This window comes from Vespa velutina, chromosome 1 (genome assembly GCF_912470025.1).
Source record: "Vespa velutina chromosome 1, iVesVel2.1, whole genome shotgun sequence".
NCBI classification, from domain to species: Eukaryota; Metazoa; Arthropoda; class Insecta; order Hymenoptera; family Vespidae; genus Vespa; species Vespa velutina.
In genome coordinates, this window is record NC_062188.1 from 16154110 (window position 1) to 16167431 (window position 13322).

At 27.0% G+C, this 13322-nt stretch overlaps 2 protein-coding genes across 9 annotated transcripts; one reads left to right on the top strand and one right to left on the bottom strand.

Annotated features, from left to right (window-relative positions):
- Positions 1–258: 258 nt before the first annotated feature.
- LOC124949231 (catenin alpha) lies at positions 259–5407 on the top strand. 3 transcript variants are annotated; one of them, XM_047494002.1, is made up of 8 exons: positions 259–447; positions 930–1267; positions 1398–2070; positions 2258–2284; positions 3244–3477; positions 3567–4169; positions 4241–4918; positions 5006–5407. In XM_047494002.1, exons 1-8 carry the CDS (start codon positions 442–444, stop codon positions 5168–5170), a joined length of 2724 nt encoding a protein of 907 aa, XP_047349958.1. In that variant the 5' UTR covers positions 259–441; the 3' UTR covers positions 5171–5407. The 3 variants fall into 3 exon arrangements, with proteins under 3 accessions (XP_047349958.1, XP_047349941.1, XP_047349950.1); XM_047493985.1 differs by having other exon boundaries at positions 260–447; positions 1338–2070; XM_047493994.1 differs by lacking the exon at positions 2258–2284 and having other exon boundaries at positions 261–447; positions 1338–2070.
- Positions 5408–7901: 2494 nt separating this feature from the next.
- Positions 7902–12837, bottom strand: LOC124953102 (polyadenylate-binding protein-interacting protein 2). Of its 6 annotated transcripts, none has more exons than XM_047504058.1 (5): positions 12683–12837; positions 11696–11905; positions 11399–11590; positions 11242–11301; positions 7902–9059 (listed from the first exon to the last, which is right to left on the bottom strand). In XM_047504058.1, the coding sequence occupies exons 2-5, from the start codon at positions 11867–11869 to the stop codon at positions 9042–9044; spliced, it is 444 nt and encodes a 147-aa protein (XP_047360014.1). In that variant the 5' UTR covers positions 11870–11905; positions 12683–12837; the 3' UTR covers positions 7902–9041. The 6 variants fall into 6 exon arrangements, with proteins under 6 accessions (XP_047360014.1, XP_047359979.1, XP_047359997.1 ...); XM_047504023.1 differs by adding an exon at positions 12123–12326 and having other exon boundaries at positions 8738–11301; positions 12683–12824; XM_047504041.1 differs by lacking the exon at positions 12683–12837 and adding exons at positions 12123–12326; positions 12438–12623 and having other exon boundaries at positions 8738–11301.
- Between the last annotated feature and the right edge of the window lie 485 nt (positions 12838–13322).

Consider the following 13322-nt stretch of genomic DNA (forward strand, 5'->3'; position numbering starts at 1 on the left):
TTATCGAATTTTATTTCATAATATATATCATATAACATTTTACACCACTATGAACATTGTTTAAAATAAAATATAAATAAATAATATTTTAGGCTTATTTCATTAAATTTTATCATCTAATGAAATATATAATTATAAATTTAACCATATTATAACATTAGTATTATTGTTGCGCATGCGCGTAAATGAGGTAACGCAATAGTCACTGTCCAATCAGAATATTCCTTTCGGGCGTAGACCGGCTCCTTCAGTTATGGGGAACTTTTTAACTACGCCGGAAGTAATGACGTCATAAGCGAAAATTAGATGACAAACGAATGATGCATCTATCAGTACTGTGTGCTGTTCCAATATTTGATTTTGTTGGATTAGTAAGAAATACGTTCAGTGAAAACATTAATTAATTAATATTTCTGAGAGTGATACATAACTGCTTTTTTCATGAAGGTAAGAATGTCTTCCATGATATATTCATTGTACTGATCATCAACTTTACAGACTGAGCTTTAGTTCCTTTTTTTTATAGTGAAAGTAATTTAATATGTATACATTGTATCTCTAATATACTTTATATTATTAGTCATTCTTTTATCTTACGCTGTTAAAATATTTTTTCGTATATTATTTAAAATATGGATTATAATTAAAGATACAAATGAATAAAATATTAGATACTTCGTATACTAATTTGTTTGTTAGTATTTAAAAATATTTGTTTCGTATATGTGACTATTAATTAGTCTCTCTCTAGAGTCAGAAGTTTTACATTATTTTTATATTATATTATTTTTTAATATCAGACATTATTGATATCTGTGCTGTCTGATTAATTTTATAGTATCAGTTTATTATTTTTGATAAAGAAATAAAAAAATTATTTTATATGAAAACAGTTTTTGAATGCTTACATCTATCATTTTTTATTGTAGGATAATATTGCAAACGTAACAATGTCTGACCATTTTGGACCAATAACTTTAAAATGGGATCCCAAAAATTTGGAAATACGCACTATGTCCGTAGAAAAAACTTTGGAGCCATTAGTGTTGCAAGTAACTACATTAGTAAACACAAAGGGACCTAGTAAGAAAAAGAAAGGAAAATCTAAAAGAGCTAGTGCTTTAGTTGGAACAGTTGAAAAAGCAACTGCTAATTTTATTGAAAAAGGAGAACAAATTGCATATGAAAATCCTGACATTACTGCAGAAATGTTGAGTGCAGTAGAAGAAGTCAGGAAAACAGGTGATGCAATGAGCATTGCTGCTAGGTATGATTTATTATTTTATTTATTCTTCATGTTCATAATAAATATCTCTGATATAATAAATATTTTTTAGAGAATTCTCAGAGGATCCTTGTTCCTCTCTTAAACGTGGTAATATGGTTCGTGCGGCTAGAAATCTTTTGTCAGCTGTCACACGTTTATTAATCCTAGCAGATATGGTAGACGTGCATCTTTTGTTAAAGTCACTGCATGTTGTTGAAGATGATTTAAAAAAATTAAAAAATGCTTCTTCACAAGGTGAATTATTAGAAAACATTAGGCAATTTGGAAGAAATGCATCAGAGCTTATGAATCAGGCAGCTAAACGTCAGCAAGAACTTAAAGATCCTCAATTAAGAGATGATTTAGCGGCAGCTAGGGCTGTTCTTAAAAAACATTCTACTATGCTTCTAACTGCTTCTAAGGTTTTTGTGCGACATCCAGAATTAGCTGCAGCTAAAGCCAATCGTGATTATGTATTAAAACAAGTTTGTGAAGCTGTGAATACAATTAATGATGTGGCACAAGGAAAGACTCCAACTGATAGCCAACATCCTTATGATGGACCAGGAGAATTAGCAGCTGCTTTAGATGATTTTGATGAAAGAATGGTGATGTCTCCACTTGCATATAATGAAGTACGCACAAGACCCAGTCTTGAAGAAAGATTAGAAAGTATTATTAGTGGTGCAGCATTAATGGCTGATTCTTCATGTACTCGAGATGAACGTAGGGAACGTATTGTTGCCGAATGTAATGCAGTTAGGCAAGCACTTCAAGATTTATTAAGTGAATATATGAATAACGTAAGTAAATTATTTCCTCTATATATTCCTTTCTGCAAAAATTATTATTATGTTTTTTATGATGTTTCTACAGTCTTATGTGTTATGTCAACGAAATTGTAAATTTTAGACTACTTTATTGCATTGATTTATATAATTCATGTTACATTCATTTTATTGATTTATTTATTTCTACTGGTGGTGGCAGTTACAGCTCGCACGGGGTGGGAAACGGGTAAATATACAAAACATCGTTACAAATATCTTGCACTCCTGTTGCATATCATTTGTAATATACACTATTTCATTGGTTTTTGAAACTCTTGTCTTTATAAAGTACTAGCATCATGCATTATTTTTGCATTTTATTTATCTAACAAGCGCTAAATAATTTTTTAATAACCGCGTACTTATATATATATATATATATATTCTTTTTATGTTTAATTTTCTGCACAATTTTATATATTGGAAATTAATAACTTTATAGCCATAGCAGGCTATCAATTACGTATGACACAATATATAATTTAATTTACAATTATAATTTAAATTAATAATTGTAGGTATATAGAGAATTGTAGCTCACAAGTACTGTAGTTTGTTCTCTATCTTTGTATTTAGAAATAACAATTTGTAATTATAAACATATAAAATTATTAACATTTTTAAACAGGGAAAGAAATTAAAAATGTATTCTAATTTGATTTATTGAAAGTATTTTTGTCCATAAATTTATTTATATTTACAAATAATTTGTAATTTTTTTTAAATAACATTTATCTACCTCATTAATTATCAAATTATTTATTTAAAAGAAATATATTCTCATATATAAATTTATTTTATAAAATTATAAAAATAAGTGATAATTATAATCTATTCGTTACTATATAATATCAATTTTATGTATTAATTAATAGCTAACTATACTAATTACAGTTTGTTACTTAACTTATATATTTAAAAGAAACAATATTTCTAATCAAAAATAACTTTAATTCTTCAGTGTACAAATTATATAAAAAAAAGATATTAATATAACATTGCTATGTGTATACTATTATATCTTGTACATAGTTTTATCGGAAGGTTCACAAAAGCTGTATAGCACATAGTATTCATATAATTCTTAGAAATATAATTTGATATATAAATTTATATTGTAGTACATTCTCACGAATATTCTGACAGATGGGTGTTAAGGAACAAACAGAAGGCCTAGAAAGAGCAATAGATCATATGTGCAGAAAAACACGTGATCTTCGCAGACAATTACGAAAAGCTGTTGTAGATCATGTTTCTGATAGTTTCTTGGAAACAAGTGTACCTTTATTGGTCCTTATTGAAGCTGCAAGAAATGGCAGAGATAAAGAAGTTGAAGAATATGCATTAGTATTTACTGAACATGCAAATAAATTAGTTGAGGTAATCATTAGAATTTTATAATGAATGATATATAATTATCAATAATATTTTCTTGTAACGTTTACAGTCATATGTGTACTTTATTTTAGGTTGCTAATTTAGTATGCAGCATGTCAGGTAATGAAGATGGTGTAAAAATGGTAAGATATGCAGCAGCACAAATTGAAAATTTGTGTCCACAAGTTATAAATGCAGCTCGTGTTTTGGCTGCTCGTAATCGATCAAAAGTAGCGCTTGATAACATGGAAGTTTTTCGTCAAGCATGGGAAAATCAAGTGAGAGTACTTACAGAGGCTGTTGATGATATAACAACCATTGATGATTTCTTGGCAGTATCTGAAAACCATATTCTTGAAGATGTAAATAAGTGTGTACTGGCTTTACAAGAAGGAGACGCTGATACTTTAGATAGAACAGCAGGAGCAATCAGAGGACGTTCTGCTAGAGTTTGTAACGTTGTTCAAGCAGAAATGGACAACTATGAACCATGTATTTATACTAAGAGAGTCTTAGAAGCAGTGAAAGTTTTAAGAGAGCAAGTAATGCCAAAATTTGCACAAAGGGTAGAAGTTGCAGTAGATGCTTTAGGTAGTAATCCTGCAAAAGATGTGGATGAGAATGATTTTATAGATGCATCTAGATTAGTATATGATGGAGTCCGTGAAATCAGACGTGCTGTATTAATGAATAGAGTAAGAAGCCTTTAATATGCTTTCATTATTTGGATTTTAGAGATTCCGCATTAACATTTCTTATATTTTAGGCGGATGAAGATTTAGATCCAGAAGATGTAGAATTAGATGAACATTATACATTAGAAACTCGTAGCAAATCAAGCGCTCAAACTGGTGAGCATGGAGTTGATGAATATCCAGAAATTAGTGGCATAACCACGGCCCGTGAAGCTATGCGTAAAATGCCTGAAGAAGATAAACAAAAGATTCTACAACAAGTAGAATATTTTAAGAGTGAAAAGCTCAAGTTTGACAAAGAAGTTGCAAAATGGGATGATGCTGGAAACGACATCATAGTTCTTGCAAAACATATGTGTATGATCATGATGGAAATGACAGATTTTACTCGTGGTCGTGGTCCTTTGAAAACGACAATGGACGTTATTAATGCTGCTAAAAAGATATCAGAAGCTGGTACTAAGTTAGACAAATTGACAAGACAAATAGCAGATCAGTGCCCTGAAAGTTCGACTAAAAAGGATTTAATAGCATATTTACATCGCATAGCTCTTTATTGTCATCAAATGAATATTACAAGTAAAGTTAAAGCTGATGTACAAAATATCAGTGGTGAGTTAATCGTATCAGGACTTGATAGCGCAACTTCACTTATCCAAGCTGCTAAAAATTTGATGAATGCAGTTGTGCTTACTGTAAAGGCTTCGTATGTAGCATCAACGAAATATCCACGACAATCTACCGTTACAGTAAGTGCTACTTTTAAAGTTTTAAAACTTTTTTTCCTTAATAGATAAGATTTAGAATATTAACATTCGTGTAAAATTTTCTAACAGTCTCCCATAGTAGTATGGAAAATGAAAGCACCAGAAAAGAAACCACTTGTTCGCCCTGAAAGACCAGAAGAAGTAAGAGCAAAAGTACGTAAAGGTTCGCAGAAAAAAGTGCAAAATCCAATACATGCTCTTTCAGAGTTTCAAAGTCCTACTGAAAGCGTTTAAGTTTTCCAATTTAAGTAACTCAAATAAAAAGTAGAACTGTATGAATGGCATCACCTTTACGAAATATTAACGTAAGATATTTTTTTTTTCGTAATTATTGATTGGTTGAACAGTATACTTCATCGTTATTAATAAACTTGTAACGATATAATTCTTATCAAATTTGTTTGGTAAATGGCCGATTAATATGAATTTATATGTGTGTAATAAAAATAAATGATACCCTTATTAAACTTATTTACATTTTTAAGATTTTATATCTAATGTAATTTAAACCAATTAGATTACTCAAAAATAAAATATCTTGCGTTATTATATTTTCTAAAGACTTTCTTTTAGTTATCAAATTGTAATTGTCAAAGAAAACTATAAACAATCGAATTACTTTAAAGAGAACCTGATTAGTACGGTAAAATGATTTTTAAAATACATAAAACAAGTATATATATAATTTAGGTTTTTCTATTACATGAAAGTCACAGAAACAAATTTAAAAAGATTTTATGTTTAGTTAATATTATAGATGCAGCAAATGAATCTACTTTATTAAATAGAATACATTTAATATACTGACAATGCTTACTCAGAATAGTCTGATGCTGAATGAAACCAGTAAGTACTAGTTACAACTAGTAACATTTTGGCAGTTGTATAAACAATTTATATGGTAAGTTATTTAAGAATTCGTACCATTATGATATCATCAATGGTATCTCTTAACTTTCGGGGATATATCTTTCGCAAGTATATCTGGTAAAAAATGATTTTTAACATTTATTCAAGATGTATTTACAACTGCATGATAAGTGTATATATATATACACACACACATATGATATATACATATGTATATCAGTTTTATGTTCAAAACGTAATATTTCCATAGGCAAGATTTATAAGAATACAAACTATTTCTCCTCAAGATTTTTATACTTGAAATATAATTCATTAATCTGTCATTTTGACAAAGTAAAACGATTCAGTAAACACATGATGATGAATGATAATAATAAGACTTAAAGGAACTTAACAATTTTTTTCTCTTGAGATACAATATTTGTTACTTCAGAATTTGTATTTTATTTGATTATTGAATCTTTTATTTTCTTAATAACATTATTTATAAATTTTAGATTTACAGGTGTTAGATAAATTGTTTATGATATATGTATTTCACTAAAGTATTTATATTTTTATTATATCAATTATAATAATAACACCTTAATTGCAGAAATAGAAACGACTGACAAGGAATTATTTCTTGTGCCTTAATGGCATACTTTAACTTCAGTATGCTTGATTTTACAAGGTATATTTTAATAAAAGTTTTATTATATATACATATTAGTTTCTGAATAGATAAGCAATGCCTACTATGTACTAGACCTATCATGTTCTTGTTGACGCAACATTACATTTTGATGAATTCTTTACAATTTTTTAATATGTATTACTATGTGTCTATTGCTTTTGACATTCCTTTATTTGAAGTATAGCTGTGTTTTGAGTATAAATATATATATATTTCTATATAATAAATATATATAAAAATTACTTGAAACAATCATTGAACCATAATAAACATAATAACACATAGATAAAAAAACAATTGTTTAACTAATGCTTTAACTTTATTTTATTTTTATGTTGTTTACAATACAATATTAATAAAAATTCAGTATTGAATTGAAATAAAGAGACTGTCAACAAAGTATTTCAAGCAAAAAAATATGTGTATATAAATAAATATAATTATATACTTATGAGTGAATATTATTTAAAATTTTTATACTATAAACACGAATAAAAATTAACTAAAGATATACAAATCTTTAATTGATTTATGTAAGAAATGTATTTATAATAAAAAAAATAAAAGAACATAATCTGGATCATAAAAAGAAACTATATTGATGTTACAATAGTATATAAAAAAATATTGCAATTACTTTCAATGTCTATTATTTTTAATTATTTTAATGATATTCAATACAATTAGTGATCTGCAATTATATGTAATTTGAATTTATATCAATATACATAATTAATTTATCAGCATAGTTTCATTAAAAACACAGCTTACTGAAAATTTCAATATATTTGTAGAACATTTGCCAATTAATCATTATTTTACTAACGTTTTTACAGAAATGATATAAATATTGGAAGTAAATTAGAAAGTATAAACAAATTTAATTGATATTGTAAATATATGTTAATTTCTTAGCTGATAATGCAATTTCTTTTGATTCCTTTTGGGATTTATAATACGACTTATTTTTGATTAATTTATTCACTTAAGCATGTATTACTTAATATTTGATGTTGACACATAATTTAAAACACCTAAAAAGAAGATAATAAAAAAAAAAATTGAATGCATTGAATATGCATGCAGTGAATATGCCAAAAATACAGTGGCAACAATTTTCTACTACTGTAAACAACAATAATATATGTAAAAATTACACATAAAAAAAAATGTAATACTAATATGCTGCCAAATATAAGAGAGGTGATGCTTTTTAGATACTATTATTGTTAGTCTATTCAATTTATATATTTCAGTTTTAACCCAATACGATATATATACATTTATATATTATTTTTATCTCTTATCAATGGGACTTCTGTATTTACATATACCCTACTACATATAAGAGGTTTAAAATAATAGGGTATGTATAATTTAGTAAATCAGATCTGCGTTAAAAAAGAATTACATTGAACATTATCAATACATATATATATATACTTTATTTATATGCTACATAAATGCTACAAAAAAGGTTTGAACAAGAACCAGATGGAAAACTTATAAATGCGATATTATTTACTAATTATTATAGGATATAAAACCATACGGTGTTATATATAATATGTATTCTACATTCATATACTATTTTCACATTAATTTGTTATATGCTGCTTTGTTACAAAATCCAAAAGATAATGTTACTTGTATTTTAAGAATATATTCAATTAATGAACTTACTTATATACCCATTACTTTAGTTTATGTTTATATATAACAGAACAATAAAAGTAATGAATACCAGCAATAAAAAAAGATTAAAATTTGTTTCTATATTACAATTTTTATCTCAAATTTTTATCAGCAGGATGTAACAAATTAAAACTACTTCATTAATAAAACTAAATATTTTGCACAAACACTGTTCCATACTATTAAAAAACCTTTTAAATGTGTTTTCCAAATCTAAATTATTATATATATAATGAGTTAAAAGTAGTAAACCTTATCTTGACTACCAAATTGTTCTTAAAGGACACATAACAAAATATTGAAAGAATAGTTTGCACAAATATTGAGATATTGTACTTTTGTAAAAGCTTTGATGTGTGAAAGGTGCAATACAATAAGTTGAATGCAATATATATAGACGTGCTATCAAAACTTTCATATTTAAAAATATTGTGTAAATTGACACAGATTAAAAGATTAAGAGGTGTTATATGAATACAACAGTGATATATATTTTTTACATTCAGAAACTTTTTTTTAGTTACTTCGTCATGTACATTTACTGTACATGTTCTTTTTTATTTTTTTTTTTTTTTTTTATTATTTATTTTATTTATTTTTTTTATTTTTTATTTTTTTTTTTTGTTTCTTATATATCATGAATGAATTCTACTTCCAATTCTTTTACAAATAGCAATTTTTTACTTGACAGTATAAAATTCTCTAAGAATTAGAGTCATTCCATGCTTGCTCAGTTTTATACTATGCAGAAAGAGACAGAGAGAGAGAGAGAGAGAGAGTGAGTAATATTTTCAGTTGCCCATTGGTTTCCATATAGAGATTAGATTGGCAATTTCAAAGTAGAATTGAATATCCATATGAGATTTAGCTGAAGATCTGAACCTAAAATGTTACAGACAAAAAATCAGTCTCTATACAATCGCACATTAATTCAAATTATAAGGTATGTGCAATGAGATCATTAAATTTTCTTGAATTTCTTTTGTTGAACCATAATATTTGAGAAGAATAAAAAATAATTATTTTCAAATCTTGCTCTCATATTTTTTGATAAAGGCTAATGTACGTACATCCAATAAATAGATGCAATAATTATGCAAAAGGAATTCAAGTTGAAAAAAGTCACTTAATGGTTTATAATTTAAACAATGATAAAAAAGTGGTTAATAAAAGATTTAATGCAAAAAATCACTTAATGAGTCGTGTAGCGCAGGAATGGTAACATACTAGCATAATATATAACAAATATAATGTGATGTCTTAATGCAAACAATATTGTACTAAATGAAATCTGTTTACTTCATTTTCATAATCACAGCACTCATTCAGGCTATATAAGGTTGCGATAAAACATATTTACCACATACTATTTTATGCATTTTTATGATATCATGACATTAGAATTTTTATTGAGAGATTACTAACAAAATTTCTATATTCATATTTAATAGTTCCATATATATATATTACATGTATGTGACAAATTTGCTTTCATCACCAGTGTGATCTTGAATTGCAAAAATGATAATGAAAATAAACATTATATTGAATTGAAATATGCTATAATTTAAGTGAACAAAAAATTAAAAAAGAAAATAAGTAAAACAATAGGAGACAAAAAACATATAGCATACTATATAGGTACATTTCTAATTGATACTCTACGTAATTGAATTTATGGGAAAATTTTTGAATAAATCTTTAATAAACTTCCAAATTAAATTTAATAGAAATTATAAACATTATCTTTCTTGCAATTCAAACAAATTACTGCAAGTACATTCATGATTTATACTATATATGTTTCATTAAATTTCAATAAGGATACATTTTACGATTTATAACCTACGAAATTTTGTTACATCATCTTATAGAAATTCTTCTAGAAAATAAGTATGTAATGTACTGACTCTCTCAGTAAAACTAAGGAGAGTCAAAGAGAGTCCCTCACAGCCTGAGTAAGACTTTCACTTGAGATCTTCAGTTTGTTAAATGATTGCTGACAAAGAATTAAAAACAGTTAGTATGATTTTCAAAAATAAGTTTTTCAATGCAACAATATAATTTTAAACAGAATATTATGCATCATTGGATACATCGAGAAATATAAATAGTATTATTAATATTAATGTGATATATTATAAACTATTAAAAAATTCTCTTGTATATTGACACATGGTTAATATTTTACATAATCTTTTTTACAAGCAAGTACAATATTTTTACCAATGATTCTGCAAAATATATCAATCATAAATTAAGTTCAATAAAAGGAACTCTGCATAAATATCTCAATTGCTAATGAGATATGTAAAGCTTTAAAAGTACTACATTGTAAAAAACTCATTTTAGAGAACAAACAATTTGAGTTTTCTTTGTATTCTTTGTTTCAGTGTATACATACATAAAATATAAATGTAACTTGTAATATTGCATTAACACATTAATTTTTTTATTTTTTTTTATTTTTATTTTTTTTTTTTTTTATTTTTTTTGTTTTTAAAGGTATTAATAAAATCTTATATGTTTAATGTATCTTCCATGCACTCAAATAATTATCACTTATAAGTTTGAAGCAGATTTAATATATCATTGCAATATATTCAATAAAATGTCAGTAAAGAATGCAAGAAATGATATTCGAGAAGAAATATAATGAAAGGGATGTAACCTACATAAATTTATGCAATCAGTAACTTATGTATGTAGCTATTAATTCTGTCAACACAGATCCGGCACAAAATTAAATGGCCATAATATAGTATAATATTATTTTGTCCATAAAGATGTGAGTAATGTACAGCATCTATCAGTAATTATACAACTGATCTTACTAATTTTCGACATTAAATAACAATGTCGCATACTACCCACTGTCATATTATTTCATACTGTTTTAAGTATAGCCACAATCATTTAGTTCCTAATTAGATTTTGTTAATACGACTGCCTGACCAAGGATGGCAAAATTTAGCTACGATAGTAGCTTCATTTTAAGTGTTTTAAACAAAAAGAAGTAGGCCCTCTACGATGATTCAGCAGTGACTTCTGGTGGTGTACTTACAGACGTCACTGTTGCCTTGAATGCTGGTATAAATTCAGCTGCATCTGGATTTAATGTACTCTAAAATATAAAATTGCCAACCAAAATTTTTGTATCCAAGTTAACTTATTTCATATTTTTAAATAAAAAAAGAAGAAAAAACAAGAAAAAATGATACCTGTTTTGCAAGATCATCATGCATTCTCAAGTCACTAAGTTGTTGACAAAGTTCAGCACCATTATTGTATGGAATACTAGTGGCAGTTGACCAGGCAGTTGAATTTATGTTTCTTTCATGTTGTCTTTCTTCTTCTAACATCGCCTCAAGACATTCTTCCATTAGTTCTTCCTCTTCTAATTGTTGTAATACCTACGGTAAAATCTTTAACCTATAAATTCTGATATATACTGGAACTTAAAAAAAAAAAATCTTCAATTAATTGTTATATTAAAGACACAAATGTCACAAAAAGACCTGTTTATCAAATTCTTCTTCATTTTCCATCCAAAGATATTCAGAAAAATCTCCATCACTAGCCCCTTGCACATCAGTTTCCGTGTCAAGGGTAGTATCAAAGTATGTTATCACACTATTCTCGTGGCCGTAGTATCCGTTGCCAGAGCCACTGCTTGGAATCTTCATTTTCATACCACCTTTATAAATGATCCTTTACTAAAGGATAATCTATAATTTAAAAGTTTATTTTATATTTTTTGCTGGTAAATAATACTAATATTTTTTTTGGGTAAAAAAAACGAAGTATTTTTTTTCCTCATATATTTATAATTTACATATGAAATACTATATAAAGCATGAAAGACAAAGAATAATCTTTCTCTTTACTTTCTTATAACCATATTATCTTCTGTGATCGGAAGAAAAAAAATTGAGTTTTACAAACCCAATGTCAATACACTCTATCTTGTGCATATAGTTTTGTTATTCTTAGTTGCATTGATCAATTAACAATCTCATGTAATTAAACATAAAAAACCATATGGATCGTTTTTCTTCTCGGTATTCTTATAGACAATCGGATGTGTACATAAAAACTGAAAGTTTGGAAAGTGCCTGACGAAATAGAACCTTGAACTCTTCGAGACACCTTGAGAGACAACAAACGGAACGTTTAAGAATGCAACTGCTGCTTCGTTTACGCATATGGGAAGATTAATGCTATATAATACGCTCCTAGAACGATCTAACTCACATTTACCTCGAATTTAAACTTGAAATGCGTTATACACTAAAAATTTGGAATACTTTTATCTACCGGTTCATAATAATTACAAAATGGAACAAGATTGCTTGACAGATCACCTACGGGGCGACCATTTTTAACAATCTACGCAGAACGATTCCGGAGGAAGTTTTCTGGTGCCTATTCGTGGCTTGTACCGAACGTCTCTTGTTATTGACGATAAAAATTCCCTCTCGCTATGTACTGAAGTGTAAACATACCTTTTGATAACGAGAATTGAGTTGACTTGACGTAGGAAACACGATTTACGCAGCACATGAGTAAAATACGTGTCGCGCAACACAAATTAACGCTTCGACTAATACGTTGCACGGTGCTGCCATCACGTTTAGCAAGGGAGCAGCGGCCGCGATCATAAATATATACGTCAATATGTCAATGTAACTATTTCAAATAATAACATATTCTATTTAATTCTTCCTCTCCTTTGGGAATAATATAGTTGTTTCTAAAATAAATAGATTTGCAATATAATAATTAGAAATTAGAAATAGATATGTTTCATCGATAACGTTATTATTCGAAACGATTATACGCCTGCGAATTTAAGAAAAATATTGAAAATGCCCAGTATCATATCTATTTTTATTTACGATATATTTACATATTAAAGTAACATCAATTATTTTATTTTAATAATAATTTTCCAAAAATAATATTTCATAATTCTAATCGATAAAATATATGTAACCTCGCACAGATAGTAAGATAAAAGATTGTCTAATAATAGTAATAATTTGATTTATTTGGATATTTTATGTTTTGAATAAATATAAGAAATATCATCTCGCTAAAAGAAAGAAAGAAAGAAAGAAAGAAAGAAAGAAAGAAAGGAAGGAA

Coding starts and splice junctions, on each gene's coding strand:
- LOC124949231 (XM_047493985.1), top strand. Junction 4,170..4,240: donor GTGCTGTATTAATGAATAGA/GTAAGAAGCCTT, acceptor CTTATATTTTAG/GCGGATGAAGATTTAGATCC. Junction 4,919..5,005: donor CACGACAATCTACCGTTACA/GTAAGTGCTACT, acceptor ATTTTCTAACAG/TCTCCCATAGTAGTATGGAA.
- LOC124953102 (XM_047504015.1), bottom strand. CDS start 11,869: ATGAAAATGAAGATTCCAAGCAGTGGCTCTGGCAACGGATACTACGGC. Junction 11,591..11,695: donor AAGAAGAATTTGATAAACAG/GTCTTTTTGTGA, acceptor ATTTTACCGTAG/GTATTACAACAATTAGAAGA. Junction 11,302..11,398: donor ATGATGATCTTGCAAAACAG/GTATCATTTTTT, acceptor TTTATATTTTAG/AGTACATTAAATCCAGATGC.